Source organism: Dermacentor variabilis, chromosome 6, assembly GCF_050947875.1.
Source record: "Dermacentor variabilis isolate Ectoservices chromosome 6, ASM5094787v1, whole genome shotgun sequence".
Lineage (NCBI taxonomy): Eukaryota > Metazoa > Arthropoda > Arachnida > Ixodida > Ixodidae > Dermacentor > Dermacentor variabilis.
Genome location: NC_134573.1, coordinates 129,501,122 through 129,519,423, shown reverse-complemented (window position 1 = coordinate 129,519,423; position 18,302 = coordinate 129,501,122). Strand labels below are relative to the sequence as shown.

Genomic DNA, 18,302 nt, shown 5'->3' with positions numbered 1-18,302 from the left:
TTTTTTTTTTCCTGCAGCCGTTCTGTTAAAAAGCCCCGTCATCGCTGCAGTGGACGGCGCATTAAATGTGATGTAGGGTTCAGAATGCTAGTAGAATATTTCCAGAATATTTCCAGAATATTTCGTACGCCAGACCACCGTAATTGGCGCAAACGCTGAAGTCGTCTGGGCATATACGATTCACCATAAATTGAGCTTTTACCAAGTGCCCGTGTTCTTATTTTTATTTTTGACGGCAGACAGACGTGGATATAACTTCGCGCATACGCACTGCCACTGAACGAGAACCGCGCATAAAACACTATTGATTGATTGATTGATTGATTGATTGATTGATTGATTGATTGATTGATTGATTGATTGATTGATTGATTGATTGATTTAGATAACGTCTCTTGTAACGCGCTCAACGTTGGATCAGTCGCGCACGTGAAAGTCATGCAGCCACATCCGGAACCATGATCCTGTAATTCTGCCAGAATATATAAGTGCGACGTTTCACTGAAACGCCAACCTTCAAGGGGCCGCACATGGAGATCAACGAAACTACGAAGTAACACCTGCGGCAGAACGCATACCAAAATGGCGGCTATACGGCCATGGGCAGCTCACCGTTGCTCTGCTGCTGCTGCTGCTGTTGCTGCTGGCAGAGGGCGGCCTTGTCATTCTGCAGCTGCTGCCGGCCGCCGGGCGTGTTGGAGACGGGCGTCAGCGGGGGCGGTGGCGACGACGGCACCAGGCTGGGCGTCCACGGGGGGGCCGATGGTTCAAGCGGCGGCATCACGTACAGGACGCCCCTGCGTGTGTGTGTATAAGGTACGAGTGTGCTACAGACACGATCACCGCGAATATGTATATGAGCTACTGCTCGGCAACCTCGCACACTTATCCGCTCGTACCATGTTGGCGAGTGGCCACGACTACAGGAACGCCGTTTGTTGTTACTCCGGTAGAAAGCCCATGCAGTGCCTCTGACAACACGATCTATAGACCGCGTATGTGACCGGGGATATGAAACGCGGTTTCGTGACTGGTTCATGATTCAAGAACTCCGGTGTGACCATGGCGGGGAAAACGTGCGGCACCTCAAACGTGCGCGCCGATGCTGCCTTCCTGCGCATACTGCGGGAACCGTGGCACTGTATCCATACTGGAGCCGCAAGTGTGGCGGTTCAGTCAGCATGAGAATTATGGGTAATACATGGATTCGCCTAAACTTCGTCTTTTTTTGTTTTTTTTGGAGGGGGGGGGGCTTCATACGGCTTTGTGACTTTGGAAATTGATCATTTAAAAAATATTGCGTCGTAAGAGTAACAATTCGCAATCGGTATGCATGTGCGCAGACTTTATGGCTTGCTGTATTAGAAAACTATTATTGCTTGGAAATTCAGAAAAACAAAAATAAAGCGTATCACGAATAACGCCAAGTAAACCTATGAAGGCACGAAAATTAGACAAATCCGTGCACTGCCTCCATCATTTCCAGGTTAGCTTAACTATCTAAGCGCCAGAGCTCGCCCTAGTAACTTTAGCAGAAAACTAATCCATAGACAATGTAAGGTCTGCTTATTTCAGCAGCGACGTCACGCGGCAATGCCCCGATGACGTCTGATTCAGAGTGCGTAGGGCTCTTTCTGTTATCTATGAGGCATCGTTCCAGCGTCAAAGTCGCTGTATATCATCCAGAGCCGCAATCGCAGGCGCGGTGGTTCCGAGCCCGCACCGGGCACTGTCCCATCCGGGAGATTTCTTTCTTTTTTTAAAGATTTCCTCCTAACTTTCTATTGTCGCTAGAAGCTGCTTCCGTGTCATACGAGTTAAATTGGAGTCCCTGAAAGGCTTTTTTTCAATGTAAAGAATCGAACGCGGCTTCAGTGGAAACAAGCGGAAATTGAAAACAAAGAAACACTACAACTAGAATTTGAAGTTGTGCGAGTTTTTACGCTGAGGGAAGAAAAGCAACGCTTGTGACAGGGCAAACAAGGAGCAAAAAGAGAAAAAAACGAAAAGGACGTAAAACGGCGCGTCCATCAATACTGAAGCTGCAGACTTCAACAGAGCTTCCCAAGACAAAAGAGGAAAGCTAAATGAAAGCGGACACTATACAGGTCATCAAGTATTCGGCATGAATAAGGACGCGCCAGGTGCGGCGAGCGCATTGTGTGTCTAACCAGCATTTTTTTTTTTTCATTTTTAAAGCGAAAGCTTTATTGGGCCGCGAACTTGCGATTTCGCCGTGGCCGTTCCAGCTGCGAAGAGGCACATGACGTCACACCGCGTTTCTCGTCGTTGCGTTCGCCTCCGCTCGCTTCGCCAGCTGCGTCGCGTGCCTGATAACATGTCGGAGGATTGAAAAGGAGAGCTCGCGTGCGCCGCAACCACAGTTGAGGCGGCAGTATGGACGGCGACAATTCTGATAAGCAGGAGGAGGCCTGGAATCGACATCGGAACGAGATGAAGAGGAAACGAATCGCCCCGGAAACAGACGAACAGCGCGCCGAACAACTGGCTAAACGCCGCAACATAGCTATATAGACAACCAGACTAACCTGAACTTGCAATCAAGATTAACCAAGGCCTTAGCTTTCGCTACGCATATCCTGGAGCTAAACCACTGCCATATTTTTTTTTTTTTCACGACAGCATGTGTACCGCTCCAGCACTGAATGCAACTACGTACAATCAGGCAGACAACGACGATAACGAGTCGCAGCGCGCATCCAGCAGCCTGATTAGACATCGTTAAATGTATTTCCCCTGCCTATAATCGACGACATCGGACAATGCGATAGTGACACGTTTGTTGTGCACTAAGCTATAGCCCCGCGGGCGGAAAAGCTTCTCAGCATTACAAATCAATCCACAAAGTGTGCTAACTCTCTCGTCCAACCGAAAACTGAGTTCACACAGGACCGCCTAACAAGCCTTTCGCGGTCCTCTTGTTCACTGCACTATGCAGTTCGCGGCAGCGTTAGAACGCACTGGCGAGTACGCTGCTGTCCAACTCAAAGAAAATGTGTATAGATGCACCAGCCAAATACGTTTAGTCGTTTCCCTGATGTCACGGTGAAGGCAGAGTTCTTTCGATGGCGGTGTCTCTCGGAATCTCGAAACAATGTTTTGGAGCGCGAAGGCACTGAAGGAGCAAGCAGGCGGTGCGGATTTATGGATAGAACTTGCGCTGAATATACTTCGGTTACCACGAAGTGCATTACCTCAGGACTAGACGCACGGTCTTCGGAATGTCACTGGCGTCCTGCATTATCAAGCTGGTGTCTCCATTCCTGAACCTTCTAACCTTACCCCGCCTAACCTAATCAAACCTATATAGCCTAACCGTTTTTTTTTACCGGTAGGTATCTCAGACGGAAATAAAAGAGACCATACTGTGCGGCGACTACTGACAGTGCAGAACCACGCAATTGTGATGGTACGCCGGTGGGCTGAGCCGCAAGACGCCGTTAGCAAGGGCAACAGTCTCGGCACAGCCACGTGCAGATACTTCATCAACAATGGGAAACGTGCCCGACCCGATATCTTTCTCGACGACCGCACGCTCTGATGGGGATAGAGTCAATAGGGGTGCCGAGTTTGCTTCGCTGAAATCAAAAAAAGAAAAAAGGCCTGCGGCGACGGGGGGGAGCGACGGTGTTGCAACCGTCGTTTACAGAGTGGATAGGCACAAAGAGCTTCGCTTTAACAATCGACCTATCAGCGCGATATTGAAATTACACTACATGCCAGCCTAACTAAATCAGCGTCGTTCTTTAAGTGCGCAAGAAACGCGGTCAGGGATAAGACTGAAATCCTCCTTCACGTATCTTTGGACTTTTGTGTGTGTGTATATATATATATATATATATATATATATATATATATATATATATATATATATATATATATATACTGAAGCGTCGGGCGTCCGCCTTCGTAAGAAGAACGGCCCCGCACAGACAAGGTCACTTCGCGGACTCTGCGCGTACATAATGGAGCCAAATGACCGAGCGAGGTGCGGAGTCAATGACAGCGCCCGGAGGCGCACACACACTCCGAGCGAGGAAAAAGGAAAGTATAGCCGAGCCGCGCGTGGTCTCGTTGCTTCGCTAGCACGGCTCGCCGGCCTCAACAAATGTGACAATCGTCCCGCGCGTCTCTTTGCCGACAGCGGCTGACGAGTAATGTTATGGGCTTACGTTTCAAGGATACGCCGCGGGCAAGTTTCTCGGATTTTAAAGCCACGCCAGAGGGAGATAGCAGCTGCGAGTCGCACACTGAATGACAAACGCGCGTCCGCCACCGAGTAAAACCCGCAACTAACGTGGAGCGTGCTCCGTGCGTCATTCTGGCGTGATGTCTCTCGGCTTCCCCGCCTATCTGTAAAGTCGGCTCAACGTCTATTCTTCTCGCATTGCGCTGACTGAGTGAATCGTCAGCGGGTTTCCTGGGCACTTGGATTCGATAGTAATCGGCTCGCCGGCATCAACGCAAAGGTGACCCTCAGCAATGACACAAGCGAGGTCATCATATAGACAGGCACTGATGTACTTCGCATTGCGTGCAACGTTAGAGGGAACTACTGCATAGAACCAAATAACTACCGCTGCGCAGACCCCATCAGAACGATCTGAAGGCTATATTCAAACTAATATTCACTATCCAAGAAAGTCGCACGGGCTGTCGAGGCTGCGACTGGTGTTGTTCTTTCTCGGCATTACAATATCTTGCGTCTCAATGAGAAGAAACAATCGTTTGGGGTAGTCGGTCTTGAATAATTATTAACATGAGCAAGCAAAAACAAAAACAAAAAAAAGAAACGCCAGCCGACGTTGCTGTTCGCCTCCTTTCGTGCGTCCTTTCGTTGAGCTAATTCACCTTAACGAATAACTTCTCGAGTAGCCCAGACTACGACGAGTACACCTTTTTCGAAGGCCGTAGATCACGTGTCTCCTGTCTGCTGTAGATATTCGCGACAACAAAAGTAAATGGCTGTCTTATTTGGTATGTCTATAGGCTGAACAACGGGCCATTTTCCGAAGCTATATACCATCTCTGGTCGGTGGTCAGAACACCGCACTTCGCCAAGCGATACAGGTCGGTGTGGGCGGTTTCTCGCGCACCATGTCTCACCACCCTCAGCACTACAACTTCCCGTGCAAGAAAAAGACAATGAAAGGGGGGCCTACAGAAAACTGTAACAAGAGCAGTACAGCCTTTGTGAAAAGTGCAGAGATCACTGCTTCCGCGATAGTCAAACCACAGCAAATGCTCGCTAGATCTACAATGTAAGAAAAAAAAAGTGTGCAGGGAACTGTTCTTCCGGGAGTTACCGCTTGACCCTAATTTGCCCAAGATATTTAGATTTTTTTTTTTTTCTGTGGTGTGCGCTCACTTTTCCGGCACAGTATGTTTACTCTTTTTACACCAAAGTGAAGCGAATGTACTGCATCGGGGACTACAAGATCTCGAAATTGAGTTAAACGTGGGTGTCACGCAGTCACTCCAGCACAAAGGAATCATCAGCCCTACGCGATCTGCTTTCACGGTGAAGAAGTTGAGAAACCCAGCCTAAATATTTTTGACGGAAACTGCGCGTATATATTGTAACCCAAGTCCAGCAGCGAAAGAAAGCAAGCGAAAATCGCCCAAGGAGACCACAATCAGAGCGGTGTCCCGTCTCATGCACAGGAATACTATATTACCTACAACGCAGAAGGCAACACAAAGTAGGTAAATGCCAGGAACGCTGTGTGCTGTACACAGTGCAGTATGCTTCAAAGCGTATGCCACAGTAGCGCGAAATCAAGCACCTCGCGATTCTAAACTTCACTTACAACCGTATTTTAAAAAAAGAAAGGAGAAGAGAGAAAGGCCACGCAACGAGCATACCAGACGGCCGAGCGAGTCGGAGCGAGTGCCAAAAGGTCACGATGTCCTCCATCCATGTGACTACATTTTGTGTCACGATACATACCTCCTGAGAAACGATATACTGAAACTGACTCGTAGAAAAGTTATTAACGTAAAATATTTAGGGCCGCTCTAAGTGCTTGGCGGTATTTCGTACGTCTGGCGTTTCGAGGTCGACTACCTTCATTCATAGCAAGAATGATAAGTTGAAAACGTTATGTCCGTATTCTCTTAAGATCGGGCTGTCCGGGTGGTCGGTCAATTGCATTTTTGCTAGAGTACAGACAGCAAAAAAATTTTACGGACCGCGGGATCAGAGCTAAAAGTGAATATTTTCCGTACACGTATACACGGATCTCCATCCTGCAAATATTTGCGAACAACACGAAGTTGCGTAATTTTACTGGCCACTATCACAAACTGCTCAGAAAGTAAAACGTTTTCTCAGTTTTCGTGGTCCGTGAACTTCTGACGCCGACTGTACACGTCAACGCAAAATACTGAAATAAGACACAGACACGAAAGAGACAAGGGCGAGCGCTAGCAACATTCTTCGAAATGATTCCCTTGCGTTCTTGCGCTACAGCACACAACCTCATATATATATATATATGGCGCTAATGCTCAGCTATCGACGGTGGAAATCTCCGCGGAAAAAAATTCCCTGCCTGCGTCGAGCGCGGCACACATGCACATGTATACAGCTCGCAAGCCCGTGAGTCAGTGGTGTACTATACATGCGCCTATTTCTGCTGACAAAGTGTATACATAGTAAAGTGCTTCCCGCTTTGAGGCCACGACGGGACTCACCCCATCGGAGCGTGAATGCGCAAAGGTATACGTGCTTCAGGAACGCGCCTCTTCGCGTATACACCCAGGCGCGCGCCTGGAGCTGGCCGTGTTTACAACCGCCGCCACCGTAAACACAAGCACACGCACGCAGGCCGCACTCAGGCCGCACGCACGCACACTGTCGTGACTCAGGCAAGCTATACTCCAGGAAGACGTGGCCAGTTAGCCTTCTCGCCGTTTACCTCGGGCGACTGAGAAAGTGCTTGGACCGGCGCCTGCAGGGATCGACGCGTGGGAGACGATGCTGTTCGTTACATAGCCGGTTCTCTGTGCCCCTCGCACAGACTGGTGTACGTACGTATACGTGTGTATACACTCGGGACGGAATGTTCGGCGCGCTTTTGATCGCGCCGCGAGCGGCGGCCAGGAACTGCCGCCTTGCGTCCGGGCGTAAATAAGGGTCTTGCTTCTCCGCCACCAACCACCGCAGCTCGAATTTCAAAGAACGCAGAACGTTCGAGCATAGCACCGCATCGTTACATAGATCTCTCTTACTTAATAACTTCTGCTTTCGGTCCTTTTCTTCTTTCGTCCGTCTGTCCGTACGTCGGTTCGTTTAAAATTAGAAGCACTCGGGTACTGGTACTTTTATCTTCTGTAACATATATACGACCGTCCACCTGTGCTTCGCCATGCACGGGCCGCGGCAGCCCCGTTTAATTACCACATTTTCTCCTCGCAGGCAAAGACTCATTCGGTTGTATACTGTATTGGGGGCGAGGACTTACGGAGTCGCCATCTGTCGGAAGCGACTCCCTTGCGTAGTGTGAGGGATCACGCGGCGTGTTCCTCATAGATTTCGCTTACGGCGCTCAATAAAAACACCACGCGGCAGCCCTCCTGGACATTTATCTAAGTACTCTCAAATCGAGGGAAGTTTTTGACTGTCGATATAATATTCTTGGGCAGACTGAAAGCACAGAATCGTTTACAGACGCTATCTCTTTACCGAATACGTATACAGTGAACGCCACTACGCGCGGTCGCCGCGATGGAGTCTCCCGAACCGGCTTCTTGCGTGAAAGGTAGGCAAACGCTGAGAGTAAACTGTGTGGAATATGTTCTTATAGTGGGCTGTCCGTATAACCAAATAAAGCATAACGGAATGAAGCCTCAATGCAGCGATCGCACGGGTTCGCAGCGACCGAATGCGCGTCTGTATGCATGTCCGCGCACAATGTTTCGCTGTGAGCGCGTTTTCGCACCGTGCCGTGAGCTTTAGGCCGCGGCATATGAGCATTTGACAGTACAATAGCAACCATTGTTGCATGGACGCTATCAGAGCTGTTCAAAAATAATTTCGTTATATTGACTTCGACGCCTACGGCGACTGTGATGTGCCATCGCGACGATTAAATCTTTTTTTGTCTTCTAAATTCTTGGACATTTCAATATTATTTCTCAAGTTGCGTCGCACTGTATGCTTATCGGTCTTCTCAGCGTGCGACTTCCCTCTGCTTATTTTTCGTAATCCAGTGCAATAATTCATAACACAACCATGACCATATGCCATGCCTTTATTTAATGTACGTCTTACCGCTCCCTTTCCGTTCCAGTGAACTTGCCGGTATCTATCATCAACAAGTTCATAGAGCAAACCGTCATGACATTAGCCGGGCAACGGGTGCGGGCGAGCGTCTCAGTGCGCGTTTTCTGCTACTCACCGAATATCGCAGTCCCGGCGCTGTAGCAGAAATCTTCCTCGCGTCTGTGCTTGCTGCATACCCGAGTTGTAGACGATGGCTACCTGCCGGGTCTAAGTTTCACGAACCAAGCTTCACGCAGCTCATTGTCCTGCGGCTACACGTGAATAAGGCTGACACCGGGCTCCACTGCGTACGTCCGGTACTGCGGCACCGAGCCTACCATGCTGCACGCCTCCAAAGGCAGCCAATACCTATTACAGTACTTTCAAATGTTGTCAAGCAGACACCCAAGTCGGTAAAGCCTCACCACTTAATCAGAACCACAGCGCAGGTGGTACTTTAAACTTTCGTTTTCAGCTCGCTTCGGCGCTTCCGAAGCAGCCGACGCGGCCGCTGTGTCCACGTGATCCCTCATGTCACGTCACGCCGACGGTGGCGCCCACTTTTCCAGTGGTGGAGCTCGCCCTCAATACGCAAGAAACTGTAGGTACGAGAACGAAATTAAACCATGGTCCCGGTCGCTTGGTAATGAATCGCGTCGTCCGCACACCAGGTAGAAAAGAAAGCGCGACTGTGAAGAGGGAGAGGCGCAGTTTTCTGCAACCTTTTATAGGGAGCACGGCTCGGCGCCTTCCACGTAAAACAAGCGGCACGAAGGAATGCACTCCCGTGCAGATTGACAAAAAAAAAAGAAAAAGCGGCCTCTCGTGTGCCCACCAAAGCCCCGTGAAGCGATGACTTGCACAATACGGTCGCTGCTTTTCAGCCCTGACAAAGGAGGGCTACTTCGGTTTTCTTCCAATGAAAATGGGCTATGCACATTCAATCCACAAACAGACTTGTTTCCGAACAATTAAAGGGAAGCTGAAAGGTTTTCCAGAAAAAATGAGTGAACATGTGTACATAATGGTTTTCAACCCTCCGAATTCGAATATCGTATCGAAATTGAGCGAAAGAAAGCGCAAATATATTTTATTTCGACGAAAAGTGCAGCAGCGGACACGCCCAGCTCGCGCGTCTCGTTTCCGCCTGTGATTGGTCGGGCGCCTCGTGACGTCAACTCTAGTGACCGACCGCTGCCGCTACACATGAAGCGCGATGCCAGGTAGTTTGGTGCTGTAATGGAAAATTAAGAGGTAATGGAAAATTTAGAGAGACTGCGTTTTTATGAGGAGTTCGGCGTTGCTCCCTACATGTACGAGCCGATTGCGAAGAGCCGGCCTCTCGAAGAAGCAAACGATGCTGGTGCGAGCAGTGCTTTCGACGCGAACGAAAGCGAAGTCTTGGGATCTCCTCGTGTTGGAAATGCTCTTTGGTGAGTATGTTTTTTGCAAAGCGATCTAGTGATCTCGCCTATCTTTCGCCGATCTAGTGAGCTCGTTTCCGGTCAAACAACCGTAGTGTTGTGTTCCTGCATGCCTCCTCGTGGAACGTAAGCGGGGATGCGATCGTCGGCATTTGTGCGCTGTCCAAAGCTGTCGGCAATCTACAAAGACGGTTTAAACGCGTGAAAAGCTTCCCGGTTCACGCAGTACGTGTAGTGACCTTCATCTGTGCGCCATCCGCACACTACTCGTAACCGAAGTCGTAAAGGCGGCGAATTCTGTCGGCTACGTGAGACGGTCGGTTTCTCGCTGTGCGCGAGAGAAGGGGGGAGCGTAGCGTCCTGGCGTGCGCCGGCTTTCCAGCACATGCAAACGCACGTTGACTACCACTCTACATACACGCAGACGCACCAACAAAGGAATGCAGGGTCGATCGAAGCAGATTACGATGGCACGCACGCAGAAACAAGCACGGTCAGGCACGGTCGCGCAGGCTGCGAAGCAACAAAACACTAGAGTTGACGTCACAACACCGCGGTTTCCGGTCTCCGCTCGCATCGTCAGCGTCAGCAGCAGCGCGCGGCATTCGACGGGGGGCGGAGCTATGGCGCAATTTTAACCGACGATTACGTCGCTCCTAATTGAAAAAAAACCCCAAATTTTACCTACATGGTTTATAAGGTTCCCGCATCCGTATATGAGCGTCTTATTGAATTCGACAGACTCTTCAGCTTCCCTTTAATAGTGCCTATTCGGGGACACTTACAGTAAATTAAGCGCCCGTTCTAGGAGCCTAAATCCCGCATTCTTAGTGCCTAAAAGTCCGCGGTCTCTACTAATGACAATGTGGCGAAAAAAAAAATGAAGTATATCCCAAAGCCCTCTTCAAGGGTATCTTGCTTAACATAAACAACTATACTTCTAAACAGCCTTAACTCTGCGAAGCCTAAGAGAAAACTGGTAAAGTTGCTCCTACAACATGCGTTCTGTATCCTTGTGCATTTTTTTAGGCGTACAGAACGTTCGTGCACTTGCAGGAAGAAAAAATAGTTAGATGGACATATACGCGCGCAAACGTCATACCGGGACGGCTGTCATTTCTTTCGGCCCTACATGTAAAACGGTGTCGATATAGCGTCCGACGTAACCGTATAGGCCGAATTAATACGAGATCTGCTGTGGGCTCTTCCGAGACACGAAAGTGGCGTGTATTCCTGTCGTCGTCGAGCCAGCTATCGCTGTCTCAGGTTAAACACTCGATGCTTTCCTTTAAGAGGCCCTTCATTAGGCTGCGCAGCTCTATCTCGCACGAATTTCCTGTCAATCTATCTGCGATGAAACTCGAAACACTACTGCACGCGCGTGATTGCTATGTACATTCGTTCTAAATCAGATTTTTATGGTTATATATACCTATTAGCCAAGCTCCTATAGTCGAATTACTACATAACGCAGCTTAGTGTAGCGCTGGTTTACACACACTATACAAATAGCTGCGCTCTTCTCGGTTTGGTGCACTCGCTCAGTGGCGTCAATCGGCTTCCCAGCGCGGCTACACCACGTGTTACCCCTCCCTCCCCACCCTCTTTTCTTTCCCCTGCCACTCCCATTTCTTCAAGCGCACTTTGTATAGTGAATGTGAAATAACTTAAAAGGGCAACGCTCTTACTTTTTCCATTTTTTAATCTTATTCTCGAATATATATATATATATATATATATATATATATATATATATATATATATATATATATATATATATATATTAATACAATATGGTGGCAGTTTGACATATGTCACAGTTTGTAATCGTTCTAGAAATTGCGCCGTTTGACACCGCAAACTCTGACCCCACAGTTAGCAGCGAAAATATTATACATTAAAAGGACATAAAATGAACAATGCCCTGCACGATACAAATACTTATTACAAAGTATAATAATATTCCTTATAACCGGAAACAATTACTTTTCATAAATGACCAGGAAAAAATAAACTATTGAGCGAACATTCCGAAAGGACCTCAGTACTTCTCGGGTGCATTTACCGTATAAAGAATAAATTATGTCGAACATTATGCCAAAGTATTGTGCGGACTTTACATCAGCGACCAATTTTTTCTTCGACCTGCAGAGGAGCCATACATTTATTTATACGTATACCTGCTCCAATGCCGGAATCCTACATCGTTGCCTGCGGGTCATTAAACTTGGCCGGATTTACAATAAAGTTGTTTCCATCCATCATTAATCTGTCCGCAATTCATTCACCGAGCCTGACATCTTGCGATTATGTTTATTTAGCTGGAATTTATTTATTTATTTATTTATTTATTTATTTATTTATTTATTTATTTATTTATTTATTCGTGCACGACGGGAGACTCACCTATCGCATTATCGCATTTCCGGTCGCTCTCGAAAGCTATTATATGTAATACAGGCCCGGCTGTCTTTCTTCCACTTTATTGTATTCTTCTGAGAAAGGTCGCCGATGGCGAGGTAGCCAAATCAGGCTGTCACAACGGATGGGACAGCGTGGCTTGTAAACAACAGACTTCCCGAACTTGTGTACCGACACCTAGGCGATGGCAGAGGGAGATCGTTGGTCAACCAAACAACACGGATAACCGCAGGCAGCGACAAATATGTGAGCGGTCGCGTAGTCGACCACGCGAGGGCCGCTTATTAATTCTTGAGGACAAAAGACAATGATGGCGCGGTGCGCCACGCGCGACGCGCACGGCGAATTACGCACACAAAGATTTAAGCGAAAGAAAGAAGAAGAAGAGAACAGAGGCTCCCTTCGTTTAAAACCGCGGAGCCAGCCCGGCCCGAGCTCCGTTATCCTCACGCAATGTAGGAAACGGGGTCACGGTCCGACCGTGCGCTGGACCGGCCCCGCAGCGTGCGCAGAACAGCGCACCGCAGCGCGGCGCGATGGTCGCCAGTAGTACACACACACACACGCACACTCACAAACTCGCGCGCGTCGACGTCCTCCGAAGGAAGAAAACACGACACCCCGGCAGCGGGTGCGCCGACACCGGCGGCAGATTCATTATCGATTTCGTGACGTTCGAAGAGGAGCGCGCGCTGCCCCAACGGAGAGAAGATCGAGCTTCCCCTTCACGACGGCCAATCATAACCCTCCCAGCGAGCAACGTACCCTGCGCCATGCTCGCTTGAGCCAAAGCAGATGGTGGTGGTAGCGGACGTGGTGCATTGACTCGGGGCGGCAGAGGGACAGGGGCGCTCCAGCCGCTGCAGCGCTAGCTGGGTGGTAACGAGCTGCGGCGCGTCGGAATAAAGAGCGAACAATGTTTGCTAAACAGAACGACCGATATTTCTCGTTCCTACGTTTTCTTCTTAGGAACTGCGTGTTAAACTGGCGCGATTTCTGCTTCAAAGCACGAATGGTGGCTCCGAATAGGACTTTAGGCAGCGTTTTTGCGCATACACGTGACATATTACAGTTTCTAGTGACACGACCGTGGTTTCATCCCGTTCACTCTCGTTTAATTTCAAGCCGACAGAAAGCACCGAAACTATTACAGGCTCCGTAAGCGAATCGATATCGGAAGCAACACGCTCTACTACGTTCTGTCCTGTGCAAGCATCAAGACGCGCGCGCGCATCGCCCATGCTGTGGAGAGCTAATGTTGACATCACAACGGTCGTCTCGGTAACGTGAAAGCAGCCCGATTCGGATAGTTATCGTGACAGGCGCTGGTAGCCGCATTTATGAGCACGCGCGGCTATGAAAGGGGGAAGAAACCAGCTCCTCGCAAACCAGTAAAACGTGTACAATGCTGTCCGCTACAGTCTGCTAGCGTGCGCACAGGGCAAACCGGCCGGCCTACATAGCAAGAAACTGCACGCTGCCGAAGACTCCAGGCTCCAACTTTCTTGTTCTTAAACGTGTGCGAAACCTACCGCAACAGTTTAAAGGCGCGTTAGCATAGCATGCATCAACCGAATCCACAGAGGATGCGCCAAGTAGCAAATGGGAACAAAAAGAAGAAACGCTGGCTCTCGGAGCGCGTGATATTTTGCGGCAAGAAGAAACGCTAGTTCACAGAATAAACACTTTTGGATGAAGCCTACGGGAACGATCGTACAATGACGGTAAAAGCCGAAGCACGTCGCACAGCAGCTTGCATTTCCAGAGCCGCGCGCAGGGTTCATAAGCTCCCACAGCGGCTCGCGAGTAGGTTCTAATGATGTCATCGACCTAACGCGGCAGTGTCTATATGCACGTCCGCATCGGCGACGCACGAAGGGAGGCTATCGGGACGTTCAATGCGCAAGCACTGGCCCTTTGGTAACGCCAGGCCAGTGAACAGCGATAAGGTAACAGCTGCCCCACGACACAGCGCGATATGCTCAGTGCCGAGAAGCCAGCGTACACGATCGTCGGCGGCGGCGGCGGTCGTTCAAAAGAATGGAAGGTCTCGTTTACCCACCTGGCTACTGTGGCCATCTCCGCTTATCCGAGTGGTTCGAGGTCTTTTAAGCGAGACTTCTTGCTGACGGGCATGCTACCGACGCTTCCTCCCCCGTCGTGGAACACACAGTAATAATTTTACATTTTGAAATCGCGAGGAACAATCGAAACGTCGGACATCCTCGCGACGCGAGGGAAGGGGGGGAACAGAAAAATATAAAGGAACCGCACGCGGCCTGACAAGTGAGGGCATCTGGTGTCGGCGCGAAGAACGATACCAGTCGTGCAGGTTTTTCGCTTCGGCTTCATCGTTTGCTTTGGCGGCTTTGGCGTCAGTTTGTCTGTTTCGAGTATTTGTCTGGCGCTGACAAAGATATAATTTTTTTTTTTATGAGCGACCCTTTGACCTCGAAAGAAAAGGCAACTCCCAATCCCCAAAAGATTTTCATCGTTCAGAAAGTGAACACGTGCCGCGGCCGCCGCCCACGCGCCTGGTAAGTTATAGAACTGAAACTTTACGTAGTAACGCGTTAAGCGCAGAAAACTTTTATAGTTGACGTGCCTATCCAGCTGTTTTATATGAAATTTAGGCCATTACATGTAAAGACAGCAACTTTATGGAGAAGTGGACGGGAAGGAAGAAAAAAAAAAGCGGCATGTAATTGACACATCAAGTAAAAAGTTGGCATTTCCGCGAGGGATTCATCTGATCCTCCTTACTGCAGCTCCAGGCTTGAGCGAAAGACTGCGTATTCCTGAGTGGAATCACAACCCTAAGCCTCGGATGCGTCATGGCATCTTCGGCGAACTCTTGCCTCAGCTGCTCCGAAGAGCCGCCTTCACACATGTCCGCCGTGTACAACACGTGGAAGAGCTGCTTCGAGCTTAGAGGAAGGTTCAGCATGTCTTGTTGGACGGCGACGCCGCTTTCCACCACGTACTTCGAGAACACTGTCACAGCGGGCTCCATGGCGACGTTGTCGAGAAAGTCGTACGTTGTGGTAGCCACAGAGCGAATTTTCTCGTCGTGCAGGTTGTTCGAAGCGCTTCTGTACTGGGACTGGAGGCACGTGGTCGCACTCGTCAAGGCTTCTGTTAGGTTGAGCATCGTGGGAGGTCCCGGGAGCGGATACGAGTTACGATGCAAGGAGGCGATCAAAGCCGTTAGGACACGGGTGGCAACGCGTGGTGTCTGAAACAGAAGCCCCGCGTCGGTGTCGGGGGTGCTGAAGTTGAATAAAGCCACCGGGACGTAGACAGAGCGGGTCTCATAGTCAAAAGTCGGGTAGGTCGCAAAGATGGACCCTTTCCACTCAGGGTAGGACTGAACACTCGTTGCCGCTATAGCAAGCAATCTCCGCTCCGTGTTCTTCCTGACGAAATCCGAGTAGGCGCTCAGCAGCTCTGCGGTGTCGTTGGGCGGTGCTGGAAGGAGAAGGTTGAATGCGTCTCCGTTGTCTTCCCTGACCCAGGATGGATAGAACACTTCGAGGTTAACGTCGGAAAGGATGTTTCTGGCCTTTATCTTGTCGGCGGTGTCCATCCAGGTGAAATTGCTCACCGCAAGAAGAGCGCTGCTCTTCAGGTCGTTCAGAAGCGCCGTGACTCTCTCGATGTTGAGCAACTTGTCGGTGGCTTTAAAGATTGCCCGCTGAAAAACGAATGGCATGGCGTCTTCTAGCATCCTCAGGCAAGTCTTCCAGCGCGGCCAGCCTAGTTTTTTGTGTCCGGTGAGTTGACGCATTCGCACGGATGCCAGCTCGACAAATTCTTCCCCGAACATGAGTGGCGAGATGTGAAGAACAGCCCTGAAACCCAGGTAATTGAGCAGATCGTGGTTTTGTGTCATGTGGATCAATGTCCTCAGTGCCTTCAGGTATCGCATGTTCTTTACAAGAAGCCTAGTCTTTTCGTTCACGATGATGATGTCGTCGAACAGCAAGCCTAGAAACTGTGCGTAAGATGGAAGGTTGTGAACGGTGGTCATTTTGGCTTCTTCCACGTAGTTCCTTTCGCCACGTGTGCTGGTGATCCCGGCGAGCTTCTCTGAAAACGCCAGAACTTTTTCCGCCTGGTTCAGGTACTTGTAAGGGCTAAACATCTTCATCGTACCTCGAACGACGTGCGAATACCAATTTGGCAAAAACACATCCTTGGTGCCGAAGAGGCCTATAGCAATATCCGGCTCGTCGATGGACACTACAAGCGACGTTTCATTCTCGGGATCTTTTTCGACCGACACTGTGACCAACGTCGGAAGTCCGAGGTGCCGGTAAAGAAGCACAACGGTTGTCCACAGGTCGGCTCTGCTAACGCTGTCGTTATGATAAGGCCACTTCTCCAGTCCGACGGTTGTCAGAAGCGACCGAAGGTGCGTCCATTGTTCTGCCTGTTTCTCGTTATCACTTTTGTTGATGTTATCATTCGTACAAAGGTCCATGAGCGTCTCTGCGTAGCCCAGCGGCGACGTTGAGTTTTCTGTGATGTCTTGCTTGTCAGCAGCAGGCTTGAATAGTTGGCTTTCGAGTTCCGACGATTCCAAAAGCAAATCTCTCAGTCTGTCCTCGACCTCTCCTGCGTACAGAGAATCTTGTGAGAACGCTCCTTTTTCCTGCGACCTCCACGAGGAGCAAACGAACTCGTAGAAGTCTCCACAGGGTGACAAGGTCCAGTTCAATAACGACTTGAAGCGATCAGTCATGTCGCGACAGAAGGCCGTACGGCATCGTGGAACTTTGACTGTACGTTTCTCCGTTGCTTCCATCTCCTCCTCAGTTGTGGTCCACTTGGGCTCTAGGTAGAAGACCTTGCCTTCTGATCTTGCGGAGGGTTCACTTGCCGTTGACACACCCGTAGGAAGGGGGCTTGGCTCTTCCTTAGGCGCGGCGGCCATCTTGTTTTCTTTCTCGCGTTGGACTGCGAACTGAGTGAGGTTGAAAAAAGACAAGTCCCTGTCCGAGAGCTTCCCGCTGACGACGTAGAAGGAGAACAAGCCTCCCGCCATCAGCGCAAGCACGAGCGTCGTCACAAAGAAAGCCGCGCGACAGCACCCACCGGGTCTGTCGGGTGGTTCACTCTTGGGCTTGGAGTCCTCGTCGGTGGCCATGGCTGCGCGACTCAGCAGCTCGAGCAGAGCTTTGTTCAACTTCTGCTGGTGAATGGCCTCCAAGGTCGGGTAGCGGTGGTCCACGGCTGGAAAGGCGCTAATCAACGCCGGTCCGGGATAGAAGGGTGCTGGGCCCAAGAAGGCTGGCGTCGGAGGCGGCTTGAAGAAGGGCCGCAGCGCTTCAGGCTGCGAGCCGGCGGTCCCCTTGGCGCTCTCGGCAGGCGTCGGCGCGCGCACCGGAGGCTGGTCTCCCGGCGCGGTCGGGCAGGGCAGGAAGTAGCCCATGGGTAGATAGGTGGCCGGGCTGGGTCCTTCGTAACTTGGGCTCTGTTCCGGTGCGGGGAGCGATCGGCGCGAGGTTTGCGGTGGATTTGAGGAGCGTTTTTTGGGTTGTGGCGAACACTGTTGCGCCATCGTCTTGTCTCGCCCCCCGCGGCAACCGTCTTTCGGTGAGAGTCGTGCACGGCCCTCTTGCCCGCGGGCGCAGCCGGGCCTGGCGCTTCTTTCGGGGATTTTCTTCTTCTGGGCTGTGTTCCGCGCGACAACGAGCGCTTCTTTTTCCTCGAGTACATACAGGTGCTACAATTGTCATGCCCTCGGTGTAGGAAAGCACGTTTATAGTGCATTCATAGGAACAAGAAAATAACCGCACTCACTTGTTACTGCAGGCATGGTAACTGTAGTGTGCATGGGAGGAAGCAGCCATTTCATTACGGCGACATTGGGCACGAAATGCGAAGTTGCTCGACCACCATCCTCGTAACTGTACGTTTTCAAAAGAGCGTCCGTCTATTGGTAAAATAAATGTGCGCAATTCTCTCACGACATCTTGATACAGTGTACTATCATGTGCCGTTGCATCGTTACTGCTCGCGCAACATGTTTTCAGGCGTCGTTTTTTTTTTTCGCTTTTTTACCGGCGTCTGTTTTTCACGTTGATATCACTATTATATATCAAGTGTTTTCTCGGCGCAAGACGTGACTGATGTACTTGAAATTTCTTGAACGTTGTAGGCGTGTC

General features: G+C 50.1%; 2 protein-coding genes across 2 annotated transcripts in view; both read right to left on the bottom strand.

Annotated features, from left to right (window-relative positions):
- The window catches only part of LOC142585222 (protein SSUH2 homolog), an 86,141-nt gene extending 71,746 nt beyond the window's left edge, over nucleotides 1–14,395 (bottom strand). Inside the window, exons 1-2 of the mRNA XM_075695809.1 lie at nucleotides 14,195–14,395; nucleotides 613–797 (exon numbers count right to left, since the gene is read on the bottom strand). Of these exons, the coding sequence (XP_075551924.1) occupies nucleotides 613–797; nucleotides 14,195–14,211 (202 nt within the window). The 5' untranslated portion in view covers nucleotides 14,212–14,395. The remainder of the gene's footprint in view (nucleotides 1–612; nucleotides 798–14,194) is intronic.
- Nucleotides 14,396–14,845: 450 nt separating this feature from the next.
- LOC142586287 (neprilysin-1-like) lies at nucleotides 14,846–17,566 on the bottom strand. The gene has a single exon (XM_075697535.1). It carries the CDS (start codon nucleotides 17,564–17,566, stop codon nucleotides 14,846–14,848), a length of 2,721 nt encoding a protein of 906 aa, XP_075553650.1.
- Nucleotides 17,567–18,302: the final 736 nt, after the last annotated feature.

Coding starts and splice junctions, on each gene's coding strand:
- LOC142586287 (XM_075697535.1), bottom strand. CDS start 17,566: ATGGGCTACTTCCTGCCCTGCCCGACCGCGCCGGGAGACCAGCCTCCG.